Here is a 13,629-nt window from a genome sequence, read left to right as displayed (position 1 = left end):
AATGGCCGCCATGGTCACCACCCATCTGGAAAAGTTTTCCCCCTTCCATATACTAATGTGCCCCAAACAGGAAGTTGATATTACCAATAGTGTTGAGCGATACCTTCCGATATCGGGAAATATCGGATCGGATTGGATCGGACCGGTACCGAAAAAGTATCGGATATCGCCGATTCCGATACCGGAAACCAATGCAAATCAATGGGACAGAAATATCGGAATGAAAATAAACCCTTTCTTTCCTTGTAGGTTAATTCTACATGAAGGAAAACAACTAAGAATAATGTAGAATGTATTGGGGGAGGTGGGGGAGACAATAAAGGCATAGAGGTTTAGCCCAATCAAATGGAATAGCAGGAATTAATATTTTTTTTAAGACGTTCTGAGTTACGGAAATATTGACTATGTTAAGTATTTTTATATTTTGTCAGATATTTATGTTTCACTACTTCCATGCTCTTCACCTTCTTTTTTACTTCTCCCACACTTTCTCCTACATCATCCTCAGCATCTTTTTCATCCTCTTCTTCTTCACCTTCTTCATCTTCTTCTTCTTCACCTTCTTCGTATTATTCTTTTTTTTTACATTCTTCATATTCTACTTCTTCATCTTCTTCATATTCTTCTTCTTCATCATATTCTTATTTGTGACAGGCATTCCTGTAGTTGTTATCTATAAAAGGTTGGACATTACACCTTTCGTTCTGCCTGTCACAAAAGATTTACAACAGGATTTGTCAGCGTTCAGTTTGGCCTGCAGCAGCAGGTCTTTTCCAGGGGCACCACGAGGAGGAACGGACTCACCCCCATACACTGCTTAGTCATCTTCTGCTTATAATTTAGATATTATCTTTTGCTCTGATTTTTAGTCTTATGCTTAATGTTCTTCCGCTTTTTGTTCTGCAGCTTCTTGTATTTCTGCTTCTTGGTTTTCTGTCTCTTGTTCTTCTGTATCTTGGTGCTTGTCTTCTCTTCTTTGTCCTCTTGGTCAACTTCTTCAGGGTCATCTTCTTGGTCTTCTTCGGGGTGGTCTTCAGGGTCGTCGTCTTCGGGGGTCCTCGTCTTCGGGGTCCTCGTCTTCTTCGGGTTGGTCTTCTGGGTCCTCGTCTTCGGGGTCCTCGTCTTCTTTGGGGTGGTCTTCAGGGTCCTCGTCTTCTTCGGGGTGGTCTTCAGGGTCCTCGTCTTCTTCGGGGTGGTCTTCAGGGTCCTCGTCTTCTTCGGGGTGGTCTTCAGGGTCCTCGTCTTCAGGGTCATTGTCTTCGGGGTCCTCGTCTTCTTAGGGTTGGTCTTCAGGGTCCTCGTCTTCAGGGTCCTCGTCAGGGAGATCCAGAGTGATTACCAAGAACCATTTCAAAAAGCTTGAACTTGGAAATGTAGCAGAAGGTACAAGAAAGCTGAGGAACTACCGAGAACCAGCTGACGGTACTGGAACCCGGATGGGTAGCAGAAGGTACAAGAGCCAATGGAACTGCCGAAGACCAGCTGACGGTACTGGAACTCGGTTACTAAGCAGGAGGTACCTGTGCCAGAAAGCACTACCAAGGACCAGCAGACGTTGGTGGAACTTGGATACCGAGAAGGAGGCACCTAATCCAAAGGCACTGCCGAGAACCAGCTGACGGTACTGGAACCCGGATGGGTAGCAGAAGGTACCCATGTAAAAAAAAGTTCAAGGCCGCGAGCCGGCCGCAGTTACCAAAACCAACAGTCCTACAGGGGGTGCTTGTCCTATTGGCACTATGGAACCAGCCTTCATTGCCAGATCCCGCAGCCCACATAGGAGTCACCTAAACTGCAGGCACCATAGAGTCGGCTAACCCGACCGCAACACGACAGGACAACGCATTGGAGGCAAAGTGACATTGACACTACCCGGAAACAGCTGGCGTGCTGGAACCAGGCTGGGCAGGAGGGAGTACCCGTGCCAAAGTCACTGCCGAGAACGAGCTGACGGTACTGGAACCCGGATGGGTAGTAGAAGGTACAAGAGCAAATGGAACTACCGAGGACCAGCTGACGGTACTGGAACCCGGATGGGTAGCAGAAGGTACAAGAGCCAATGGAACTGCCGAAGACCAGCTGACGGTACTGGAACTCGGTTACTAAGCAGGAGGTACCTGTGCCAGAAAGCACTACCAAGGACCAGCAGACGTTGGTGGAACTTGGATACCGAGAAGGAGGCACCTAATCCAAAGGCACTGCCGAGAACCAGCTGACGGTACTGGAACCCGTATGAGTAGCAGAAGGTACCCATGTAAAAAAAAGTTCAAGGCCGCGAGCCGGCCGCAGTTACCAAAACCCACAGTCCTACAGGGGGTGCTTGTCCTATTGGCACTATGGAACCAGCCTTCATTGCCAGATCCCGCAGCCCACATAGGAGTCACCTAAACTGCAGGCACCATAGAGTCGGCTAACCCGACCGCAACACGACAGGACAACGCATTGGAGGCAAAGTGACGTTGACACTACCCGGAAACAGCTGGCGTGCTGGAACCAGGCTGGGCAGGAGGGAGTACCCGTGCCAAAGTCACTGCCGAGAACGAGCTGACGGTACTGGAACCCGGATGGGTAGTAGAAGGTACAAGAGCAAATGGAACTACCGAGGACCAGCTGGCAGTGCTGGAACCCAGGGTAAATACTAAAAACAGAGTGGAGCCAGAGGTGTAATTGGAGCAATTTTTAAATCAGTAGTACAGTACCTGTGCCAGAAAGCACTACCAAGAACCAGCAGACGTTGGTGGAACTTGGATACCGAGAAGGAGGCACCTAATCCAAAGGCACTGCCAAGAACCAGCTGACGGTACTGGAACCCGGATGGGTAGTAGAAGGTACAAGAGCAAATGGAACTACCGAGAACCAGCTGGCGGTGCTGGAACCCAGGGTAAATACTAAAAACAGAGTGGAGCCAGAGGTGTAATTGGAGCAATTTTTAAATCAGTAGTACAGTGGATGTGGACAAAGCAGGAGAATTTGCCGGACACACAGCAGGGGAACAGCTGACGTTACTGAACCCCAATAACACTGGAGCAAGCGTTGACTGTGCAGATGGCACTTCTGAGCAGCAACTAGCGGTATTGGAGCCCAGGGTAAATACTAAAAATAGAGGAGCCAGAGGTGTATTTGGAGGAGGTTTTAAATCAGTAGTACAGTGGATGTGGACAAAGCAGGAGAAATTGCCGTCCGCACAGCAGGGGAACAGCTGACGTTACCGAACCCCAATAACACGGCAGCAAGTGTTGACTGTGCAGACGGCACTTCCGAGCGCCAACTGGCGGTGTTGGAGCTCAGGGATAATACTGAAAACAGTGGAGCCAGAGGTGTATTTGGAGGAGATTTTAAATCAGTAGTACAGTGCATGTGGACAGAGCAGGAGAAATTGCCGTCCGCACAGCAGGGGAACAGCTGACGTTACTGAACCCCAATAACACGGCAGCAAGTGTTGACTGTGCAGACGGCACGTCCGAGCGCCAACTGGCGGTGTTGGAGCTCAGGGATAATACTGAAAACAGAGGAGCCAGAGGTGTAATTGGAGCAACTTTAAAATCTGTAGTAGTGAGAATGTGGACAGAGCAGGAGAAATTGCCGTCCGCACAGCAGGGGAACAGCTGACGTTACTGAACCCCAATGACACGGCAGCAAGTGTTGACTGTGCAGACGGCACTTCCGAGCGCCAACTGGCGGTGTTGGAGCTCAGGGATAATACTGAAAACAGAGGAGCCAGAGGTGTAATTGGAGCAACTTTAAAATCTGTAGTAGTGAGAATGTGGACAGAGCAGGAGAAAGTGCCGTCCGCACAGCAGGGGAACAGCTGACGTTACTGAACCCCAATAACACGGCAGCAAGTGTTGACTGTGCAGACGGCACTTCCGAGCGCCAACTGGCGGTGTTTGAGCTCAGGGATAATACTGAAAACAGAGGAGCCAGAGGTGTAATTGGAGCAACTTTAAAATCAGTAGTAGTGAGAATGTGGACAGAGCAGGAGAAATTGTCATCCGCACAGCAGGGGAACAGCTGACGTTACTGAACCCCAATAACACGGCAGCAAGTGTTGACTGTGCAGACGGCACTTCCGAGCACCAACTCGCGGTGTTGGAGCTCAGGGATAATACTGAAAACAGAGGAGCCAGAGGTGTAATTGGAGCAACTTTAAAATCTGTAGTAGTGAGAATGTGGACAGAGCAGGAGAAATTGCCGTCCGCACAGCAGGGGAACAGCTGACGTTACTGAACCCCAATGACATGGCAGCAAGTGTTGACTGTGCAGACGGCACTTCCGGAAGTACCCCAACTGGCGGTGTTGGAGCTCAGGGATAATACTGAAAACTGAGGAGCCAGAGGTGTAATTGGAGCAACTTTAAAATCTGTAGTAGTGAGAATGTGGACAGAGCAGGAGAAATTGCCGTCCGCACAGCCGGGGAACAGCTGACGTTACTGAACCCCAATGACACGGCAGCAAGTGTTGACTGTGCAGACGGCACTTCCGAGCGCCAACTGGCGGTGTTGGAGCTCAGGGATTACAGTTCAGGTGGTAGAAACATGAACAGAACAGGAGACCTGGATACTTTTGCCAACAATTATTTATTCTGGAAGAGGACTGGCAAATTCATGAGAGATCCAGGCCTTGTTCATTTTGAGAAAAGTAAGCCGGTCAACGTTATCGGAGGATAGTCGCATGCGACGGTCTGTTAGTACTCCACCTGCGGCACTAATGACGCGTTCCGATAATACACTAGCAGCAGGGCAAGCTAGCACCTCCAATGCATACTGACTTAGCTCTGGCCATGTATCTAGCTTACAGACCCAAAACTTGAAGGGATAAGAGCCGTCTGGGAGTACACTAAGAGGGCAAGACATGTAGTCTGTCACCATCTGACGGAAACGTTGCCTCCTGCTGACTGGAGCCGTCTGTGATGGTGTAGACATTTGTGGCGGCGGGGACACAAAACTTTGCCACATTTCGGCCATACTGGTCTTGCCTTGTGCTGAGGCGCTGCTTCTGCTCCCTCTTTGTGCAGAGCTTCCTCCACTGCCTCGACGCACTGAGCTGCTTTGTAAAGCACTAGCAGCACTGCTCTCGGTTGGAATGGAGAACATGATGGAATGCACCAGTGCGTCTTGGTACTCCCGCATTTTACGCTCCCGGTTCAACAGTGTTATGAGGCTTTGTAAGTTGTCCCGGTAGCGAGGATCTAGGAGGGTGGACACCCAATAATCAGCCGTGTTGAGAATGTGGGCGATGCGGCGGTCGTTTCTCAGGCACTGCAGCATGAAATCAACCATGTGCTGCAGACTGCCAACTGGCCAAGAAACGCTGTCCCCTGCTTGAGGCGTGATCTCTGCCTGCTCTGCATCACCCCACCCTCGCTCTAGATACTGACTACTAGAGCATTGTGTACCTCCCTCCTCTGGACAGATGTCTTCCTCATCCATTGACTCCTCCTCATCCTCCTCACAAAGTGTCCCCTGCCTAGGCCTTTGTGAGGAACCACGTTGCGCAGACTGTAGAGAAGCAGATGGCATTTGTGACTCCTCATCCTCCACCTCTTCCAAAACCTCGTCCCTTAGTGCTTGCAGTGTTTTTTCAAGCAGGCAGATAAGGGGGATAGTCATGCTGACTAGTGCATCATCTGCACTCGCCATCCGCGTGGAATAATCGAAGGCACGCAAAACGTGGCAAATGTCCTTCATAGAGGCCCACTCAGTGGTGGTGAAGTGTGAACGGCGCGCACTGCGACTTCTTTGCGCCTGCTGCAGCTGGTACTCCATTACTGCTGCCTGCTGCTCACACAACCTCTCCAACATATGTAACGTTGAATTCCACCTGGTGGGTAGGTCACATATGATGCGATGTTCCGGAAGACGTAATCGGCGCTGCAGAGCTGCAATGCGTGATCTTGCATTGCTGGAATGCCGCAAGTGAGCGCACTCTATGCGGACCTTGTGAAGCAGTGCATCAAGATCCGGATAGTCCCTCAAAAAACTCTGCACGACCAAGTTGAGCACATGTGCCAGACATGGGATGTGAGTGAGGTTGCCTAGGCCCAGACCTGCCACCAGATTTCGGCCATTGTCACACACTACCATGCCTGGCTGGAGATTCGCTGGCACAAACCACACGTCGCTCTGCTGCTTGATGGCATTCCAGAGCTCCTGCGCTGTGTGGCTTCGATTCCCCAAAGAAATTAATTTTAATACGGCCTGTTGACGTTTGGCCACGGCTGTGCTCATATTGGTCACCATAACAGGTAACCGTTCACGGGTCGATGTGGAGGTAGACCGTGACGGCTCCTGCAGCGCTGATTCAGAGGAACTGGAGTATGAGGAGGAGTCAATGTGTACAGACTGGATTCCTGCAATCCTTGGAGTTGGCAGAACACGTACAGCACCACTCTCAAGATCTGTACCCGGCTCCACAACATTTACCCAATGGGCAGTGAGGGAAAGGTATCGTCCCTGTCCATGCTTACTGGTCCACGCATCGGTGGTCAGGTGGACCTTGCTACTGACGGCGTTTTGTAGCGCATGTTTAATTTTTCCCTCCACATGATGTTGCAGGGCAGGGACGGCTTGCCTGCTGAAATAAAATCGGCTGGGCACGTTGTATTGTGGGACTGCCAATGCCATAAAGTTACGGAATGTGTCAGTCTCCACCAGCCTGAATGATAGCATTTCAAGGGCCAGTAGTTTAGCAATGCCAGCATTCAGAGCCTGTGCTCGGGGGTGGTTTGCCGAGTATGGGCGCCTTTTCTCCCATGCCTGTGCTAACGATGGCTGTAGACTGGCCTGGGAGTCTGAGGATGACTGGGAAAGTGGTGCTGTGGGTGGAATTACACTGTGTCTCTGTACAACAGTGCCAGAGATTCTTCCATGGCGATCCTGTGAGGAAGCCGAACCAGCTGTGTGTGAGCTGGAGGAAGAGGCTACAACACGAGCTGAAGAGGTGGTAGGTGGCGCTGTAGGTTGGCCTAGGTCTTCAGTGTGTTTTTGTAACTCCACCACGTGCTTGGTCCGCACATGTTTCCACATATTTGTGGTATTGAGGTTGCTGACACTTTTCCCTCTTTTCACCTTCTGATTACACAGCTTGCATTTGACAAAGCAAATGTCATCTGCAACTGTGTCAAAAAAGGACCAGGCACTGCAAGTCTTGGGAGCGCCCGCTTTGGATTTTGGAAGAGCCATGCTCCTAATGGGTGCCGAAGTGGAGGCTACAGGCAACCAAGTCTGCCCCCTCCCTCTCCCTCCTTTTTGGGCTGTTCGGGGAATCTCTTCCTCAGAGCTGCTCCCACCACCTTCCTGTCCCTCACGCCATGATGGGTCAAGGACCTCATCATCTACACCACCCTCTTCAAACAACTGCTTCTCCTGGGTAGTCTCGACAGCACAGTACGCACCAGAAAGTGGCACCTGAGTCTCATCATCAGATGCGTACTGAGGTGTGCTGCTGACCATAGGCAGTGGCCCACCCGCCTCTTCAGATTCAGAGAGACAAAACGGTTACGCATCACTGCATACTACCTCTTCTTCAAATTCTCGAATTCTGCTTGGCTGGCCCCCTCTTTCCAAGCCAAGAGATTCAGAGAACAGAAGTAGAGATGGCTCCTGTCCAGGGCTCTCTGACTGCCTGGGCAATTTGGCAGGTGGTGAAGAGACAGATGAGTGCTCAGGACCTGAGAGGATCTGGAACTAATTGAAGTCGATGCGTTAGCTGCCATCCATCCGACAACGGCTTCAATTTGGTCCTCCCGCAGCAGTGGGGTACGGCTAGCTCCTACAAAGCTGCGCATAAAGGACTGTTCCCTGGTAAAACTGGGGGATGCTGAGTCACTGGTGCCCGCAGCAGGCACAGAATCCCCACGTCCTCTCCCTGCAGGCACAGAATCCTCTCGTCCTCTCCCTGCAGAAACTCCACGCCCACGCCCACGACCACATGCCTTACTCCCTGCCTTCTTCATCTTGGTAGACTGATAAAGATAGGCAGAAAAGTACTAAGGGCTTAGTGTGCTTATTCCTGAACAGCTGCTAACAGGTATAAGAAACACTAATTTTATAAAGTGTGGACTAGACTTTAATATGAGCTAATGTGGCCTATACAACTGTAAAGTGGAGTGTTTGGTGAACTTTATTTAGGTTTTTTTTGTCACAAAAAGACACTGGATGTGCCTAAAGATGTAATAACGATAGTATCACAAACTTTTTGTAGCTATTACAATGTAGGAAGGTAACCTACAATGCAATAGATGAGGCTGCAAAATATAGGCTAATACTAATCTGGCTGGGGCTGCAGGGCCCAATGCTGCAGAAAGGCTCCTCTAACTACTCCTATATAGTGTGTTTGGAACCAATTTAGCTGAATACGGATGGAACCACCACACTAATAGGAGAAATCAGGAAAAATTATGAATTGGCAAAAAAGGACAATGTATGAGGCAGTGACACACACTGAGTGCACTACAACCAGACGTGGTTGAAGCACACACTGCAGGGTGAGCTGCACTCACACACCAGACCTTGCAGACAGCGGTGAACAGTACAGATGCAGAGCACTGTGCACTAGCTCTGCAAGACCAAAAAAATTTCTCTATCTACTCCTATATAGTGTGTTTGGAACCAATTTAGCTGAATACGGATGGAACCACCACACTAATAGGAGATATCAGGAAAAGTTATGAATTGGCAAAAAAGGACAATGTATGAGGCAGTGACACACACTGAGTGCACTATAACCAGACGTGGCTGAAGCACACACTACAGGGTGAGCTGCACTCACACACAGAGACCTTGCAGACAGCGGTGAACAGCACAGAGAACTGTGCACTAGCGCTGCAAGGCACAGCGATTTATAAAGTAGCTTGGGTAAAGCAGAATAGACCAAATAGGTAGCTAAAACTGTCCCTCAGAACAACAGCGTCCTATCCCTAACTGAATTCACAGCAGAGTGAGCTCAAAATGGCGGAGGCAGCTTTTATAGTGCATCATGACATCATTTCAGCAGCCAATCACAGCCATGCCATTAGTTAAGATGCCTACATGCCTAACAGGATGTGCCCACACTTCTTAGGATCCTCATTGGCTGAATAAAATGAAAATGTCTCATTGCATTATGGGAACTTCCGATTCCGGTATACGATATTGCAAAAGTATCGGAATTAAGTATCGGAATTCCGATACCGCGAATATCGGCCGATACCCGATATTTCAGTATCGGAATGCTCAACACTAATTACCAACCATTCCCATTTATTTTAGGTGTATCCATATAAATGGCCCACCCTGTACTTTAATTAAAAAGTCCCCATCGTTTCCTTACTACACTATCTAACTGCTTTATTTTTTTTACTACTTCCTGTTTGATGACACTTCATTTGAGAATCCCAGTGCATGCTCGGATAGTGAACTAAGTCGTCATCAGGGGCAGCAAAGGCTGCGGTCACTGCAGTGGTCACTGTCACAGCCACTGCTACCACCCTGAAACGAAGCATCATAAATTACATCCATTTCAGAGGCTGGGCTAGTCCCTGCTCAGCAGAGAATGCGTCAGTTGTCAATTTCGACATCTGCTCAGTAGATTCTTGTCACTGTGGAATATTCTTTTCAGTGCACAGTGACAGTGCGCTCCCTCACAGCCTCTCATCAGAAGTAGCGAGGTGGCAAGAGAGCGCATGGTCAGTGCATGTTGTAAGAAGAATACCCTGTGTGCAGAGACCACCACTGCCCCCCACTATAAACCTTGACTTGCCCATGTATAAAATGTGCTATACGGATAACACTACTGTGTGCTACTGATTTCATATATAGGCATGTCTAGCTTTATAGTGGTATATTTTCATGTTGGCTGTATTATGGCAGTATAGTTCCCTAGTGGCATTGTTTATATGGGGAAATGATACTTAATGGATATACTATAGAGTGGCTATGGACAACTAAAATAGGTCTATAAGACTAGACTGTAAAGTCTTTGTGGGGGAGAGGGGTCATACAGAGTTCAGAATGGTGAAATTTTACTTTAGTATGTATATCAATAGCTCCTTTTAGTTTGCATAGTTTTCTTGATTAAAGTATTATATAGGTCTACAGAAAAGTTACCCTCTTTTCTTATTTTAGGAAATTGAAGAATACAGTTTTATTACACAACTAGCTGGACTTACAGACCACGTGCCAGTAGCAATGCGACTGACCGTTTCTGCCGGGGAAGAGGAGTCTTAAGCAGGACTGTGGACTCTGCCAGTATTAATGGGGAAACTACATACAGTATGGCCTAAGGGGTTCCTTCAAGCCCCAGAATCTGAAGCAGGGAGATTTCTCCAGCGTCCTGATGGAGCCACTGGAGTCCTCCACCATTTGGACTGCGTGAAGGAGGTGGACATGAAGAGGGTTCAGAGGCTTCCTCACTTGTGCCACTGGGTACCAGTGCAGCTCCCGCAGCCGACTAGCCGCCCTCTCTGTGGTTATCAGTATAAGAGGAACTAAAACAGATTCAGTGCCATTCTTACCATGATGTTTTTATACCACTATATAGCACAATTTAGTTTGTAACCGTGATATGCTGTTCAATGTTTTGTTTTTTTTCTTGTTTGTTTCTCTCTTTTTGGCATAATCTTTGTATATCTAAAAAAAAACACGGACCATTTATCTTTTTATTTTTAGGCTCTTGTTGTAGTTCTGAAAAGCTCCACTAGCATGCGCTATAATTGCATGAGGCTCTGCATAAAAAATAATAAAAAAACAAAACAAAAGAAAAACATCCAATTTCACCTTGACGATTTTAAAGGGATGCATCCAAGAAAATGAACTGCAAATTATGAAACCTGTTGTTTCCACGATTGGCTTATACTTTTTTAATGGCTTTGCAGGAATTTCTTTACTCTCTTTTTTCAATGGTTATAGAAACAAAACAATAAAATTTCACCCTGCTTTTATCAATGTGGATTCTTTGACCAATTTCTCAATAGTTGGAGAGTGTAAAAACGACTTGTTCATATGTTCAGTCTTTAAAGTTTCTTTTACCCACTTCAGGTTTCCAAAGGCCCCAAGCAGTTAAAGAAGTGGGGGCTTCCTCTCTGAAGCAACTCACTACTTTATTCAATACAAGCATTAAAAAAAAAGCCTACAGCAAAAGAGGAAGCAAAAAAGACACCAAAAAATATGCTTGAAGGCAAAAAGATGCCGGCGTGTCCTGAAGCGTCTTCCTCCAGAAAAACTTGCCGGATTTCCACATGTCTAAAAGACATGGTGTGCACATACCCTATGGGTGGAGACCACTGGCAGGGCCGGCGTTAGGGACAGGCAAACTAGGCATTTGTCTAAGGCTCCCCAGCCAGTGGCGTGCCGCTAATAGCGGTACCCCATGCAGCCGCTATGGGGCCCGTTAGTCAGGGGGGCCCGACGTCAATTCCGGTGACCCCTGCATCGCACATTCAACTGTATCGGCATTATAGATGCTGATACAGTTGAAAGCAATGTTGGAGGAGAAAGCATCTGATGACGCTCCCTCTCCCATCATTCCCCCTCTGGATTTGACGCAGCGGGCGCAATGACGTCACTTCATCGCTTGCCTGGCTGTGCTGGCCAGTGGAGCTGCTGAGTAGACACGCTGCAGAGACAAGAGCAGCAGGGGAACAGGGAAAGGTGAGTATTGTATTTATTTATTTTTTTAAAATCAGTTAGTACGTGGTGGCCATAATATTGGAGAACTATGAGAGCTGCATTATACTATATGTACTCTATAGGGCTGCATTATACTATATGTATTCTATCAGGGCTGCATTATACTGTATAGGGCTACATTATACTGTATGTTCTCTAAGAGGCTACATTATACTCTATGGGGGCTGCATTATACTATACAGTGAGGAAAATAAGCATTTAATACATTGCCATTTTTGCAAGTGTTCACACATAAAAAGAATAGAGAGGTCTGTAACTTTTATCGTAGGAACACTTCAACTGTGAAAGACAGAATCTAAAAATAAAAAAACATAAAATCACATTGTATCATTTTTAAATAATTAAATTGCATTTTATTTAATGAAATAAGTATATGATTACCTACAAACCAGCAAGAATTCTGGCTCTCACAGACCTGTTAGTTTTTCTTTAAGAAGCCCTCCTACTCTGCACTCAGTACTTGTATTAATTTCACCTGTTTGAACTCGTTACCTGTAAAAAAGACACCTGTCCACACACTCAATCACACTCCAACCTCTCCACCATGGCCAAGACCAAAGAGCTGTCTAAGGACACCAGGGACACAATTGTAGACCTGTACAAGGCTGGGATGGGCCACAGGACAATAGGCAAACAGCTTTGTAAGAAGGCAACAATTGTTGGTGCAATTATTAGAAAATGGAAGAAATACAAGATGACTGTCAATCTTCCTCGATCTGGGGCTCAATGCAAGATCTCGCCTCGTGGGGTAAGTATGCACTACAGGAAATGTCTGACCTCTGTAATTGCAAACAAAGGTTTCTGTACCAAATATTAATTTCTGTTTTACTATTGTATTAAATACTTATTTCATGCAATGAAATGCAAATTAATTATGTAAAAATCATACGATGTGATTTTCTGGATTTTTTTAGATTCTGTCTCTCACAGGTGAAGTGTACCTACGATAAAAATTACAGACCTCTTCATACTTTGCAGGTGGGAAAACTTGCAAAATCGGCAGTGTATCAAATACTTATTTTCCCCAGTGTATGTACGTTATGGGGACTGCATTATACTCTATGGGGTGGCATTGTACTCTATAGGCCAGCACTATACCCTATGGGGGCTGCATTATACTTAATGGGGGGCTGCATATACTTAATGGGGGACTGCATTATACTCAATGGGGGACTGCATTATACTCTATGGGGGACTGCATTATACTCTATGGAGCCTGCATTATACTCTATGGGGGCTGCATTATACTCTATGGGGGCTGCATAATGAGCTGGTGTAAAGAGGCCGGAAAACAAGCATCGAACGACTTCAATATTGTCGATCACACTCGTTTAACGGCCTGAACTCAACGCATGAAAATACAACTGAAAGGTTTCTGTGTGATGGTGCAATATGTGAGCATTTGGAGCCCCACGTTAAACTTTTGCCCAGGGCCCCACTTAGTCTAAAACCGGCCCTGACCACTGGTTACTTAATAATTTAATAGTACCAGATCAAGGTAGCTTCAGTTTTGGCTTACCTTTACCAAATATGTAGAGGGAAAGATAATGGAACGAAAAGATCAACTACATTTTTTTATCTTGATATTCAAAAAAGCCTAAATGTAAAATAGTGTGTAATAGGTTGCACAGATGGGGCACTATACTTTTCAGTCCAAAGTTAAAGTTTGCTGCTATTATTTAATGATTATGGGCCAACACAGACTGTACACAGACAAAAATGTAAGAGGGCATATCCCGAGAGCAGTGCGCAAGGACAAGTCTACAGAGAGTGTGACTATTATTTTACTGATGTGCCCATTGATACATCAGGTAAATTGGTCAAAAGCTAGCAAAATGCTGATAACCCTGCACAATGAGGATTCTGAGATACAGAATCCTCATTGAACAAGCAGTGGTCCAAAGAAATTGTGTATCATGGTGCTGCAGCTTCATCTTTGGTCTTTTTTATTTGCCAAAAATAC

The 13,629-nt window shown here is 46.9% G+C and overlaps 1 protein-coding gene across 2 annotated transcripts in view; it reads left to right on the top strand.

The window, feature by feature from the left end:
* SMPD3 (sphingomyelin phosphodiesterase 3) overlaps positions 1-10,918 on the top strand; it is a 309,603-nt gene extending 298,685 nt beyond the window's left edge. For both annotated transcript variants that reach the window (XM_073659311.1, XM_073659312.1), the window contains one exon: positions 10,104-10,918. In XM_073659311.1, coding sequence (XP_073515412.1) covers positions 10,104-10,205 — 102 coding nt within the window. In that variant the 3' untranslated portion in view covers positions 10,206-10,918. The remainder of the gene's footprint in view (positions 1-10,103) is intronic.
* Positions 10,919-13,629: the final 2,711 nt, after the last annotated feature.

This window comes from Phyllobates terribilis, unplaced genomic scaffold (assembly GCF_046119375.1).
Source record: "Phyllobates terribilis strain yellow unplaced genomic scaffold, ASM4611937v1 Scaffold_13__5_contigs__length_258822181, whole genome shotgun sequence".
Classification (NCBI taxonomy): domain Eukaryota; kingdom Metazoa; phylum Chordata; class Amphibia; order Anura; family Dendrobatidae; genus Phyllobates; species Phyllobates terribilis.
This window is presented reverse-complemented; position numbering and strand designations above follow the sequence as displayed.